Source organism: Cyanidioschyzon merolae, chromosome 6, assembly GCF_000091205.1.
Source record: "Cyanidioschyzon merolae strain 10D DNA, chromosome 6, complete genome".
NCBI lineage: Eukaryota > Rhodophyta > Bangiophyceae > Cyanidiales > Cyanidiaceae > Cyanidioschyzon > Cyanidioschyzon merolae.
Genome location: NC_010132.1, coordinates 75,893 through 89,860, shown reverse-complemented (window position 1 = coordinate 89,860; position 13,968 = coordinate 75,893). Strand labels below are relative to the sequence as shown.

Sequence of the window (13,968 nt, the reverse complement as noted above, 5' to 3'; positions counted from 1 at the left end):
TCAAAGGGCTGGAAGGCGTCTACACCGCAGTGGAAGATTTCTTGTCCAAGGCGGGTTTCTCGCCACTACTGTACACGCCCGACGTCGTTCGACTTAGAACGGCGGTGGTGGTGTGTGCTCCACGTCCTTATAAAGGCGTTTCCGTGGACACTCCTGGGTTGTTCCTTCACAGCTGTTTGGTACTCTGTTCCGGTTCTCGAGTCTGTGATTCCGCTCTTTGCAGGAGGTTCTTTAAGTCTTGTCTAGTCTTTGGCTTTAATGAACGCACCTCGTGCGGGCGTCGAGGCACGCAGCAGCACCGTCGAGGTCGCCGTGCCCGAACAGCAGTTGACGAACTGGAGCCAGTGGCGTTCCAGGTTCCTGAACACCTGTGCAGAGCGTCAGTGGGACGAAGCCGTGCGTCTTGTGCAGTCCGCACGCTCAACATGGCCTCAAGCTGCGGCAGTGCTGGAGGCTGCACTCGGTGTGACGCTGGCAGCCGAGCAGGTCGAGCTCGAGCCCTCGTTACTCGCTCAAACCGACCGTGCAGCTGCGCAGTTAGCACCAGTCTGGCAAGGCTTCGTTCACCTCGCTCAGGAGGACACCCTGGGGGCACAGAAACTCTTCGAAGCGAGCGCTCGTGCAGTCCAACCGCAGACAAGCCCTGTTGTTCTGCTCTTGACTCGAGTTGGCCTCGGGCGGGTGCTCCTCGAACGGAGCGTCATCGAGCCGCACCTAGCCCAGCAGGCTGCAGCCTGGTATGCGGATGCGCTCTGGATGTACGGTGAGGCATCACCAGCGGAATGGTGGTGTTCATACGCATACGCGCTCGCTGCCGCCGGCAAGTTGCTCGACGCTACACGCGTGCTCAGCTGGCGTCTTTCGATGGAGTGCGAGCGGATCGATCGGAGCGTTATGCACTATTCGGATGCAGACGACGCATATCCACATCCAGATACGTTACTGGGCCTCTGGGTGTGCTTGCGAGCTCTCGAGGCCCCGACGCACGGTCCATCGTCGGAGGCAAAGGATACCGCAGCTGCACGTGCTGTCGCTGAGGAGCTGCTTCGCGAGGCGTTCGTGCTCTATCCCCAAGAGCTTCGAATCCGTAATGCGATCGTACACGAGCATCGAGAGCGTGCGTTTCGATTCCTGGGAGCAGTTGAACCGGACACCTGGAAAGCCGCCACACACAGGGCCGCAGCACGTACCGAATACCTGCTCGGTCGCTGGCGAGAACGACGCGGCGACTGGATTGAGGCTGAAACGCACTACGGTACCAGTATCCAGCATTGGACTGAGATGGCAGTTGCCCGCTTGGCACTTGCGTATTCGCTGTTGCGGAGAAACGCGCTCGATCAAGCAATGGATCAAATAGAGCGGGTTCGCCAACAGGGGTCGCGTGCGCTCCCCGCTCGGCTGGATGCCTATCTCCGGGCGCTTTCTGCTGTTATTCTCCAGGAGAAAGCAGCGGATGAGCAGGCGTCACGCAAGGCACTCGAGCAGGCGCAGCAGCATGCACTCGAGTTACTGCAGGGCACGGATTTGGAGCAGCTACCGGCAGAGGCGCTCGCTGTGTACGCGGAACTGATGGATCGACTGGATCCGGCATTCGCGCTGCAGCTTTACTCGCGCTTGGGGAAACACTGGGATGATCCGATTGTCTGGAACAACATTGCTGCCTTGAGAGTACGCCTCGGTCAGTATAACGAGGCATATATTGCTTTGGAGCGGGCGCTTCAGTTGGTTACCGGCGATCAGGGGCTGTCGTTGCGAACCTGGCTCCCTGAGGTGGCGTTCATCCGCAAGCGTCCGTGGCACCTGACCCTGAGCTACAACCTCGGGCGGCTGCTTGAGTCACTGGGCGATCTAACGCGCTCCGAGAGCATCTACCGCACGATCCATGAACAATTTCCTGAGTACGAGGATGCCACGCTGCGTCTAGGCGTCTTAGCCGAGCACCTTCACCGGAACTTGAACACTGCCGAGGACCTGTATCGTCAAGTGCTCCCGAATCCGCGAGCTGTGACGGCTTTGGCTTTTTTGGCACAGTCTCGTGGCCGTGTTGACGAGGCACAAGCATGGTTCGAGTACTTTATCCGTCGAAAGAAACTACGCAAGGACTTGGAAACGCGATACCAAGCTCGAAATTACTGCGATCTCGTCACTGCTGCGTATTATGTAACCTTGGCACGAGCGACTGCTCGCCATCATCAGAGCCGCCGTCACAAGTTTCTCGTAGCTGCGGGAAACCTGCTATTGGGTGTTCTAGAGCGCGCGCATGATAATGTCGCTGCGATGCAACTTCTCGGAGTCTACTTCCGTGAAATGAATCTCTTGAGTGAAGCCGAGGAGGCCCTCTGTGCGGTGGCCCAGTTAGGTGCAGTTGCTTCGGCGGAACCCAAAATCATGGAATGTGCTCGGGCGAATCTCATAGCTGTGCACTTGTCGCGTGGTTCCGCTGTCGTGGCCTCGCTCCGAAACGCCATACGTCTTCTTGATGATCGTCTTCAAAGCGCCCCGTACGATGCTGGGGCCTTGATGGCACTCGCAGCTGCACACTACGGCCTTGGCCAGTATGCGGCTTGCATGGAGACCCTGCAGCGCGCTCTGCACCTGCAACCTTCCGCTTTGTCGGTATGGTTCGACTTGTCATTGACCCTTGCTCAAGAGTCTTCCATTCGACTCAGCCGTCCTGATCACGGTACGGACCCGGAGGTAGCTACGGTTCTCCTGGAATGCGCTGGCGGTTGTTTCCGAGCCATGGAAATGAGCCTCCGTCAGATGCAACGTTCCGTGTCTACCGATGTCGTTCGACAATGGCAACCATCGCTTGCTGGTCCGACAAACAAAGTGGTTACCGCGGAGGCTGCGCACGCCAATAGCAGCTGGTGCCTACATCGCTTGGCATATGCACGTAGGCTGCTGGCTGAAGCGCAGGAGCGCACCCGGCGCCGTCACGAAGAGCTGCAGCAACGCCAGCAGCAGCGGGAGGCTGCTGCCGCTCGTCAGGCCGACGCCGTACGGCAACGTCGCGAAGTCGAACAGCGCGAGATCGAGGAGCTGGAAAAACTTGCTCGCGAGCAACAGCTTGAATTCTGTCGTCGACAAGAGGAGTGGGAAGCACAGCGAGGAAAAAGCCGCAGCAAGTCTCAGGTGATGGTTGAGCTCCAAGGCGACCTCGAGGACAAGTCCGGGTCGGCGTAAAGATGTTTGCAAGCCGAGGCAACCGAATGTCGTTTTTGGCTGGTTGTTCAGGGATAAGTTGACGCACGCTGCTTGGGCATTCATGTTGCGATACCGCTGGTGGCGCGACGTGCCGCCTAGTCTGGGTCTGTCAAGTGCTCGCATGACTTCCGGGAGTGGCTTGCGTTGCGCGTTCCTTAAGAACGCTTCTTCGGGTTCCAGCGGAGCGTCATACACCCTGACGCAGATTTTCGGGTCCTATAAGTTTAACTTGTGACGAGGTCGTCTCCTTGAGTACCTCCGATGGCGTCAGGAGTGCGCTTGTACGAACTGTGAGTCGTCTCAGGAGCGGCCTGCACGCGTTACGCGGTCCATGGATGCACGCTTGACAATACTTGGTATCGAGAAACGTCCTGTTGGCGATGTTGTTGTTCTGGTGCTTGGCAGTGGATTTCGAGAATATGGGCGACGAACACTGACGGCCACCGATGCCCTATCAGAACGTATGCATCGGAGGTGTCAGTGGTCGAGAAGCTTGACATTCAGAACAGTGCATGTTGGTACACCTGTACCGGCACGCCACTTCCCATGTTCATTCGTGTTTCTGGGAGTATTCAACTATATGAATGGTTCCAGAAGATCGGAGAAACGTCGCGAAGAGACTTGGTCGTGTCACTCGTTGCCTGCGGAAGACGGCCATTATTGTAGACGTTCGCCATTCTTCGGTTAGCGGGTTTGATAAAGCACCCTTCTCATCGTTCTCATTCTGAACGTCGTGTACTCAAAACAGAACATATTCTGCCATACCAACACGATCGTCTCCTTGTCAATACATTCCACTCCAAACGTTCTGCAAAAAATATCACCAAAAAAGCCAGAGGATGTCAAGTTTCCGTGCCTTGGATACGAACGGGCACGGACGGACCCGCACAGACAAGGGGAAACGTACGCTTCATTGGGACGCTTGCGCGCGTTGGAGTAGACATGATCGAGTAGGTACCGAAACGCGAACGCTTTTTACAGAAGCGAAGGGTGTTTGATCCATTCGATGAGACGTTATTAGGGAGAATCTTTAGACCAGTATATGGGTAAGCAGGGATGGGGGTTCAAACCGCTGTTCGTAAAGAAGGGTCATGCTCCCATGACGACAACATGAACCCTAGCCTCGATGCAATCGTCTGTTCGCCTCCAAATCATCATACGGATGACATCGACGAACACGTCATCCTTCGTCGAAGAGCGTTTCATGTTTATCTTGCGAACATTCTCCTGTCCGGGTCTCGGGCAATGTCGGTTTCCATCACTCCAATCGGTCGAGGAGTATGCAGCTTAGATTGGCGTTCAGCTGCTCTTCATGCCAGCCTATTAGCGCTTGTTCAACACAGTCCTATAAATCTTTATGGACACGAAACGCCATTTTCACATTCATCGATCTATAGATGATTCGTCCGCCTCTTGATACCATACTCGGACAGGTCGCTCTCTACCTTCACCGACCTTGGACGCCCGCGCTGCTTCTATGATCGTGCACAGGACGAAACGGGAAGACGCGCATCGGCCCGTAGGCGTGCTCGCGATGGATGCGGTGACGAGCAAGCAAAGGCCCCTGCGCTCCTGGTCCTTCGACGAAAGCGTACAACAAGTGCAGGACTTGATTCTGTACGATGCTCATTGACGCGTTCAGGACGACATATACGAATCACGAGCACAGTCCCACGATTCAAAATGGTAAAGAAGAAGACCGCCAAACAGCGCCGCATGCAAAAGATTCCTCACGCGAAGCTGACCGGACCTCAGATGGCAAGGCATTGAACAGTAAGCGACTTACCATGGCATGAGTCTACGAGCCATAATCGCGCAAGCACTTTGCGCACCAAGAATTGAAGGTCTCGCCCAGCATCCGGAAAAAGTGTTGTGTTTCTGGAGCATCCAGCGGCTTCGTATCGAGCGAACCTTCGAGGGTACTGCACCGCATGCAGTGTGGGCACTCTGCTGAAACGCTCCAGGTATCGAATAAAAAATAAGTGGCCAGGAGAGCGTTATTCAAATTCTCGCCCGAATCCACGCACGAATACGCTGCGTTACAGCGAACTAGAAATGCACTAGCTCCGCATGAAGATAGCAGGAAGGACTTGAGTCGGGCACCTGCTGAACAATCAATGGTGCCCCGCGCTTCGATAGGCGCGCGCGGGTGCCGCCCCAGGCGCTGCATGCGCGTCGCCACGGACCGGCACTGAACTAAACTGTATATTTACGTACATGGTAGTACAAAAGAGATTCCTGCAAGGAGATCGCCAGGGACAAGCAGATAACTTTTTACCCATTTCTGTACCTGCTCAAGGGCGAGCCGCCACCAGCCCGCCCCGAGCGCTCCACCGTCGAATGACACGGGCGCTGGACGATAATCTTATGGAGCGAACACGCCGGATGCAGCAGCGCAAACTGGCGACGACGTTGACGACGGCGTCGACGACGGCGGCGATGAAGCCGCTGCGCTCTCGAACGTTAACGTCGCTCGTGTGCTGCAGGCTATCGAGCACCGTCACTTCGTATCGTACGCTCCGTAAGAGCGGTTGAAAAATCAAGTATGACCTTTATATCCAATGTCATTTCGGGAATACAGTCCACGTGTCTGTTTTCTCGGGCGAGCTGCTGGGGCGATCCGGTGACCCGCCTTTGCGGCCGGCCGTCCTGGTTCAGCACCACTAGCGGTTTCGTACCGCGCGGCAAACTCACTCCGGTTGCGTGCCGGTTCGGGGGCGCCTCCCGTCGGCACCAGTGCTCTCTAAAAATGCAATTATCCCTGCCATCGGAAGAGTTAGAGTCGACCAAACAGGACGGCGTCGTCATCGAAGCGGAGAACGCCACCTCCGAGAGCAAGCACCGGGACTGGAGCCTTGAGCGCTTCCCGCTATCCGAGGCCACTGCAGCAGCGTTGCGTAAGAAAGGAATCACGGAACTGACGGAGATTCAGGCGATAACATTCAACGACATGCGCAGCGGTCGTGACGTCATAGGTCGTTCGCATACGGGCACGGGAAAGACGTTTGCGTTTGGCGTGCCGCTTGTTGAGCGTATGGTGGAGGCGCGGGTTTCGAACGGTAGCCGACGCGGTGCTCCGGGTCGCTCGCCTTGTGCACTGGTCTTGACACCCACTCGTGAGTTGGCAAAACAGGTAACAGAGCAGTTGCGTTTGATTGGGCAACCGCACGGCTTAGCGGTGGACTGTTTCTATGGCGGCGCATCGTACACACAACAGGAGGAAGCGCTGCGTCGCGGCTTTGACGTTCTGGTTGGCACACCTGGTCGCATTCTCGATCATTTGGATCGGGGAACATTGAACCTGAGTAATATACGGATCGCTGTCCTCGACGAAGCGGATGAAATGCTGTCGCTCGGTTTCGCTGAGGACGTGGAGCGCATCTTTCAAAAGATGCCGCCGAAGGAGGAGCGGCAAACGGTGCTTTTCTCCGCGACGATTCCACCATGGGTGCAGAAGATTGCCGCGCAGCATCAACGAGCGCCGGTGGTTCACGACGTTGTCGGCAGAACAGAGACCAGGGCCGCAAAGAATGTTCGCCATGTGGCAGTTCGCGTACCGGATGCGGATTTTGCCCGATTCGCAATGCTGGAGGATATCGTGTTTGCCCACGCAGAGACGGGAAATCAGCGGTGCATCGTGTTTACGGATACAAAGCGTGAAGCCGACGAGATTGCCATGACCGCGTCCATCTTTCGTAGCAGTGTAGCACAGGTCTTACATGGCGATGTGAGTCAACGGCAACGCGAGCTCACATTGCAACAGTTTCGTGACGGTCGTTTCTCTATCCTGGTGGCCACGGATGTTGCCGCCCGCGGATTAGATATCCATGAAGTAGACGTAATTGTGCAGATGCGCCCGCCGCGCGACGTCGACACCTACATTCATCGTGCGGGTCGCACTGGCCGGGCGGGACGCAGTGGCACAGCAGTGATCATGTACAGTGACTCTGAGCGCGGCCTTTTGCGTGCCCTTGAACGAGGTGCTTCGATTCGATTCGAGCAAGCGGGGCCACCAACGCTGGAACGGGTGCTGGATGTCGCTGCACAGAATGCCGCTCGTGCAGTCGGTGAAGCCAGCACCAATCGCGTTGTGCCCTATTTCCAACGGGCCGCCGATGAGCTCGCTGCAGCCCAGTTCGAGGGCGATGCGCGTCGAGCTTTGGCTGCAGCACTAGCCGTCATTTCTGGACGGACGCATATCGAGCACCGCTCCCTGTTGACAGGTGAGGCTGGCCTGCGTACCCTGCTCCTGACAATGAACCGGGCGGGAGTAACGCCTCGTGATGTGCTCGGCATCGTTCGGCGTCTGAGCCAGTCCGGAAAACTCTTCACCGATGATATTGGCAAAGTGCGCCTGTGTCGCGACCCTCGTCAGGCAGTTTTCGATGTCTCCGTCGAGGCTGCCGATGAGATTCTGCGGTGCATGGAACCGCAATCAACCACAGACGCCACCTCGTCGGACGCAGAGAACGGAACAACGGCATCACATGCGTCAACAGGCGCTGCTGCCGGTGGAGGTACTGGTGATCGACGCACCCGCTACCCAGACTTTACCATTGAGGTGTGTGCCGCGCTTCCAGAACTGCGTGTTGATGATTATCGCTTCAGCTCCGGGCACTTGGAGCGTAGACGCGGCCGCTCGCTTGACGACGACTCTGATCGTCAGTCTCTGAACGGACGCACGCGTGATGGGCCCGGTGGTCGTACCGGGCGGCGCGAGCGCTCGTCACGAGTGCGAGGCGGTCGACCGCAGCGGCGACGCTCCATCTCCTACACCCGTGACGTGCAGTAGACGAGGACCAGCAGCACGTTCAATACTCGATCCCTTTATCCAAGTTAAACTGGTAGTGTTGGGTGATTGTAAATGTTTTGGGTGAGAGGGCGCATAAGGTGCAGGGTGTTTCGTTCTCGCTCTGTTCGCGGGACATGCATACAGTACCTGTTCGCCTCAGCATGCCTAAACGTGCACGCTGGGCGACGCTGCATCCTTGTGGCTCTTGTTCAACGGCGTCACCCGTGTCCACATACGCACACACATACGTGTGCATACGCGTACGCATACACACCGACCAACGCTCCATCAGAGCACGCGACACTTTCGCTGGGAAACCTGTGCATTGATCCGTTGCGCATGATCCGGGAAAGCACATGTTCGCGGCCTCGTCGAGGATTTCCCCGCGGGGCCGAAGCGCTGGACACGACCGCGCGACTCTGACGAGGAACGTTGTGAAATGCCGAGCCTGTTGCAGGCTCGCGGTGCACAGTGAGCGAGCGCATGGCACGCGCACACGGTACCAACGAGGCGCGCATGGGCACAATCGCCGGCTTTAGGTCTGAGCCTGCGCTCTAGTCTTCGCTTGCGACACGCCGATGAACACACTGAATCCACAGTGCGACGCGTGATGCTGGCACGAGCAACTCCATGTAGCGGAACACTGGCGCGTTCTCCCGATGAATACCCGCAACGATGCCGCTCCATGACGACTAGGGCACAGGTGCCACGATTCTATGATCGTGTCGTGATGTGCTCGCGATGTTCTCGTTCGGGTAGAGAGAGCGCGCAAACCATCACAATATGAACGTTCGCATGCCCTCGGGGCATTGGTGCAAGGCTACATAAATGCAGACAAAATTGAACTAGGATATTCGTATGCACGCATGATCACCGTACCGCATGCTGTGTATTTGGGGCATTGGTGCAAGGCTACATAAATGCAGACAAAATTGAACTAGGATATTTGTATGCACGCATGATCACCGTACCGCATGCTACGTATTCGGGGCATTGGTGCAAGGCTTTAGAAATGCAGACAAAATTGAACTAGGATATTCGTATGCACGCATGATCACCGTACCGCATGCTGTGTATTCGGGGCATTGGTGCAAGGCTACATAAATGCAGACAAAATTGAACTAGGATATTCGTATGCACGCATGATCACCGTACCGCATGCTGTGTATTCGGGGCATTGGTGCAAGGCTACATAAATGCAGACGAACTTGAACTAGGATATTCGTATGCACGCATGATCACCGTACCGCATGCTACGTATTCGGGGCATTGGTGCAAGGCTACATAAATGCAGACAAAATTGAACTAGGATATTCGTATGCACGCATGATCACCGTACCGCATGCTACTGACGGAGGAGCCGCTCTTCGAGGATCTGCCTTCGTTGCCGCTCTTCTTCCAGTGCCACTTGCATACTCTCTATCTGGCGTCGAAGGACGGCCTCTCGTTCTCGGCGACTTGCTCGCGAAGCCGATGCCCTACCCCAGGCAGCGCCCGGACTAGACGCTGCCTCCTCGTGGACCCATTTACCGTCACGGAGGATGCGACGCGAAGTGTGCGGGTTTTCGGGCAGCCCGCCGGTCGCAATGCTCACCGTAGGTGCCACCCGGGTTCGCAGTGAACTCGTCACTGGTAGCGAGCTCGATAGCGCACCGGAGCCGGACATGGGATCCGAAAGCATCGGCGATGAAATACGGACCATATTCGAGCCACTCGTCGAGCGGGGCAGGCTGCCGATGATTGCTCTCTGGGCACCGCGTACGCTTGGATATGTGCTTTGTTGCGCAGGTGCTTGCAGTGAGCCGGCACCAGGGCCATGCAGGCCGCCGGATCGCGGTGTGCCGCCCCGTGGTGTCGACGAGGCGGACTCACCGGTGTCATCGCCGCTGCCCAAGGCGTTACCGAGACCGACTGCGCGCTGGAAAGCCGTAAGAAGAGGGTCTTCGTCGCTGCCGAAACTCCCGTGTTCACTGAGGAGATATGACAAAGCGGCTACGGGCCCCGCCGACGGAGAGCGGACCGTAACAGTCGGTGCGCCACGCGCCGCGCCACTACCCGGTTGCATCGCTCGACTTGGCGCTTCCGTAGGGTCATCGCTGGAGATCTCACTGTACAAGAGCCGCGAATCCTGAGCTGAAGGCGACGCTGTGGGCGGCCCCTGCTTTCCCGCCACGAATTCTAATGTCTCTGTAGCCTCCGTGGCTGTCGCGGTTGCTGGCCACGGCTGCGCCGCTGACCGTGAGGCTGTCCCGTAGCCTTCCGCCTGCACCTCTGCTCGCTCACTGCTAGCTCGGGTTGCCCTTCTAGATTCACCTCGATTCGAGTGTTCCGGCGATGTAGCAGCAGTTGCTGCAACGTTCTCCGAGAAAATTTGGCGCTCTAGCTTACGCAGTCGTCGTGCGAGTGCTCGAATGGTTGCACGCTCTGTTGCCGCAACACTGCGCGTCTCTGAGAGCACGATTGCCGTCCAAGCGTCGACGCAATTGTGCAGGTCGCGATTGCTCGATACGCAGTCATCACGGAATGCTGCAAGCTCGCGGTTCAAAAAGTCCACCTCTCGCTCCAGCGCTTCAATGCGGGCCAGTGCCGCCTCGAGCAGCGCTGTTCGATCGTTCTCCGAAAAAGCGCATTGAGACACCGCCGCCGCAGCCGCCGCCGCCGCCTGCGGCATCGTAGCAACGTCTGGAGCACCGACAGCAGCAGCAGCAGCACTAGCGCCAGCGGCTGCACGGAGCTCCGGGCGTTCCGTCTCCGTGGCGGGCGCATGGCGCAGCGACTTGACCGCTTCCGACAGTGCCGCATCGGTGTCACTCGACGTTGCAGCAGAATCAGCCGGCTCACTTTCCCGACCGTATGCGCCCGTCAGCGGTAGGGTTGCGCTGCTGGACGCAATCGCAGCCGCAGCGTCCGCTGGCGATCTCGCCCTCCCAACCGCTGGTTCCGTTGTCAAGGACGACGCCAGCGGTGGATCCATGGCTTCTGTGGTCCCAGCCAGCAGTTCCGCCCGCGTGGCAAATGCATCCAAAACCTCCCCAGCATCGGAGAGCGATCCTTGGGCTGACGCCTTGTTCCCCGATTGCGTTGATAACGTTCGTCCCAATCTGCTTCTGCTTGACGGCACAACGGCAATATTCGCCGACGACGCATTGGTGCTGATCAAGGCAGCATGCTGTGGTGTCCCTGCTTGATTCAGCGTACTTGAGCTGTTGCCCCTTGATCTACCGAAACCCGCATTTGACGTAGAGAACAGTTCACTGTACAATTCAGTTAGCGTTCGTAGCGCCATGATTGCCCGCGGCATGTTTGCCAAGTCCTCCTCCATTAAAACCTGATCTCCTTCGCTCCCTAGTTGCATCTCCCCTCGTTGCATATGGTAGGCGTGCCCGTAGAGGAACAGAAGCGGTCCCAGAATTGACGCAGCTGAATCTGTCGCTGCGGCGGCGAAGCTCGCCAGTACAGCGCGGCAAAACGGGTCAATCATTTGATCTAGAACGTACTGCAAGGCATCGACCCGTCTGTCTCTGGTAGACCCGCTCTGACGAAGCAGTGCGGCTTGGAGGCGTCGGTTAGCGGCGGTTTCCTCGTCGATCATGCTACCTGTGATACTGCTTGCCGAGCTGGCGACAGTGCGGGCCGCGCGTGGCATTTCGCCTTCTGCGGCAGCCATGATATTCTCTGCTTCCTCGGCTCCAAACAGAGGAAAGAAGCGATCCTCAAGCCAGGACGCTAGCGCGCCAATGATCGCCCACGGTGAGCGAGTCGTCAAGCTCAACGCCGAGCCGAGCGCAGCACCCCCGCGCCGCTCGATGGAAGTCGACAGCAACGACGTGCCAGTAGCCGGAGTTTCGTAACCACTGACCATTTCCTCTCGGTCGAAAGCGGAACGTAGTTGCCTCGCATCCTCTCGCTCCTGAGCCTCTCGTACCGACTGTCTCCATCCGCTCAGGGTCCAGATGAAAGACTCATTACCCAAAACGGTCGCGCCGAGACTCCCGCCGCCCATACTGACCACAACGTCGTGTGCTGTGAGGCTACCAGCGCTGCCAGCGCCGTTGTCTCTCTCGGCTGGTCGCTCAGAGCCCTCTGGGTTCTCTTCGCTCAACTGCTCCTCACCAGACTCTTGCGCAGTCTCGAGGGGACCCCGCGCCCCACTCAGCGTCCAGGAGCGACCGCCGCCGCTGCCGCCCCAGCCCGCAACACCGATAGCGCGCACCGCCTTCATGATCCAGCGTGGCGCACGCGGACAGTATACCATGCCGGTTGGTGCCACCACCACCGCAGCGGACCGCGAACGCTCCATAAACAGTGAACCCTGGTGCCCCAAACTCCCCTGAACCGACCCATAACGAAGTGGTGAAGCGTTCGTGCTCGCCGGACTGTGGTAGGCGGCTGGGCCGCGAGAGACGCGCATTCGCGGCAAAACAGGGGAGAGACACGAACCCTACCACGCTCGTTCGAGATGACCCCCGTTCCGCGATGAGCAAGACACTAAAAGCCGCTTTCAATCCGTTTCAATCAACAAGAAATCCGAGTTAGCAAACCGAAAGTCTAGCTTCGCTTTTCGTTCGTTAGTGTTCCTAGCATACCTGGTGCGTCGCGAGTACCAGCTGGAATCCCGAATTCAATCGTGTCGCGGGGCCCAGATTCGCGTTCGTTCATCGCGCGGTACGCAGTAGGGCATTTCGGTTCGGTGCGCAGCGTCGCGTGCCCGCGAATCCAGCGCGTCGGTACCAGCGCTGTGGGTGATCGGAGGCGCTGGTTCCGCTGGAGCAGCGTACTGGGCTCGGGTCGTACCCGGTGCTGGACGCATCTACCTCGGGTACCGTGGAGCTGGGAGCATTGCTGGTCACCAGAAGAGACGCGGCGGTGTCTGTGGGGTGCACACGATATCGCTGCGCGCTGGGAGGAGGCGTCGCAAAAAGCATCTGGTTTATCCAGGTATGTTCAGGATTTTCTCAAAGCGTGTAGTGCTCGATGCGTGCGTGCGTGCGAGCGAGCGTGCGTGTACTGTCACGAATTCTGCTGAAATGTCGTTGCCCGGGGAACGCTACACGTATCCAGAACAGTTTCCGGATGCATCCTGTGACGTCGGTATCATTCACGCGGTCGAATCTTTGTTTGGATTTCGGCCCAGCAGGTTGCGGTCTGTTTGAGCGAGCACAATGGTTCATGTCTGCGACACACCTGGTCTGTTCAACGCTGAGGCAGCGTGGAACTGGTGGTACACGCGACAGCGCGTTCGCCAGCGTCTGTCGAACACGACTGTCGAGCTACCGGCAAACTGACACACTTTATGATCGCGCTGCTTGCGATCAACGTGTCATAGAGTCTCTGTGAATGCGGTGTCAGTGATGATCGTCAAAGCGCATTGCAGGGCGCATGTATCCTAGGTATCCAATATGAACGCTTCTCGCAGTGACCGGCATGATCGAGGCGGAGTGCGGCAGCCCGATGCGGCATGCCCTCGCGAATATTTCGGGCAACGGAGATTCGCTGATGTCTCGAAAAGGGTGCTGGTACCATGGCAGGCTCCTGCCGAAGTGAATATTCCATCACTGATCAGGGTAGAGACTCGACAACTTGTGCGTAGATTTTCTCGAAGCAGCTCGAGGGCCATAGCTCCCGTCGCAGGCCTATGCTCATTCCAGAACAACATGGAACAGGTTTCCTAAAATGGGTATAGGCACCCGAATTTGGCTCGGCGCCCGATGTCAACGACGATACCAGCCTTTGCGATTTTGTCTGAGCATGCTTTCCCACTCTTTCTCTTTCGTAGCCGACTGCAATGCGCCAGTCTCTGCGTTCCCCGTAGACCCATGATCAGCACTCGAAGCGTGTTTATGGTAGCGTTCAAGTCCCGATTTCGCGGCTTCCAACTGTTGTCGACGCCTTCCCAGCACAAGCGGAAGTTGCGATGTACGCCTCGCTGGCGATTTTCATCTCGTTTGTATACAGCCTCGGTGTGCCTT

General features: G+C 57.5%; 3 protein-coding genes and 1 non-coding gene across 4 annotated transcripts, besides 1 other annotated feature; 2 read left to right on the top strand and 2 right to left on the bottom strand.

Moving 5' to 3' along the window:
• Positions 1–117: part of a sequence feature (repetitive element) that runs on past the window's edge.
• Positions 118–258: 141 nt separating this feature from the next.
• On the top strand, positions 259–3,186 carry CYME_CMF035C (hypothetical protein, conserved; the record flags this gene model as incomplete). The annotated part of the gene is made up of 1 exon (XM_005535651.1): positions 259–3,186. One exon carries the CDS (start codon positions 259–261, stop codon positions 3,184–3,186), a length of 2,928 nt encoding a protein of 975 aa, XP_005535708.1.
• A 1,226-nt stretch (positions 3,187–4,412) lies between these two features.
• Positions 4,413–5,312, bottom strand: CYME_CMF034T. The gene has a single exon (XR_002461259.1). It is a non-coding gene; the product is annotated as a hypothetical transcript (transcript).
• A 440-nt stretch (positions 5,313–5,752) lies between these two features.
• CYME_CMF033C (nucleolar RNA helicase II/Gu) lies at positions 5,753–7,999 on the top strand (the record flags this gene model as incomplete). The annotated part of the gene is made up of 1 exon (XM_005535650.1): positions 5,753–7,999. The coding sequence occupies one exon, from the start codon at positions 5,753–5,755 to the stop codon at positions 7,997–7,999; it is 2,247 nt and encodes a 748-aa protein (XP_005535707.1).
• Positions 8,000–9,344: 1,345 nt separating this feature from the next.
• Positions 9,345–12,410, bottom strand: CYME_CMF032C (hypothetical protein; the record flags this gene model as incomplete). Its single annotated transcript, XM_005535649.1, has 1 exon — positions 9,345–12,410. One exon carries the CDS (start codon positions 12,408–12,410, stop codon positions 9,345–9,347), a length of 3,066 nt encoding a protein of 1,021 aa, XP_005535706.1.
• Between the last annotated feature and the right edge of the window lie 1,558 nt (positions 12,411–13,968).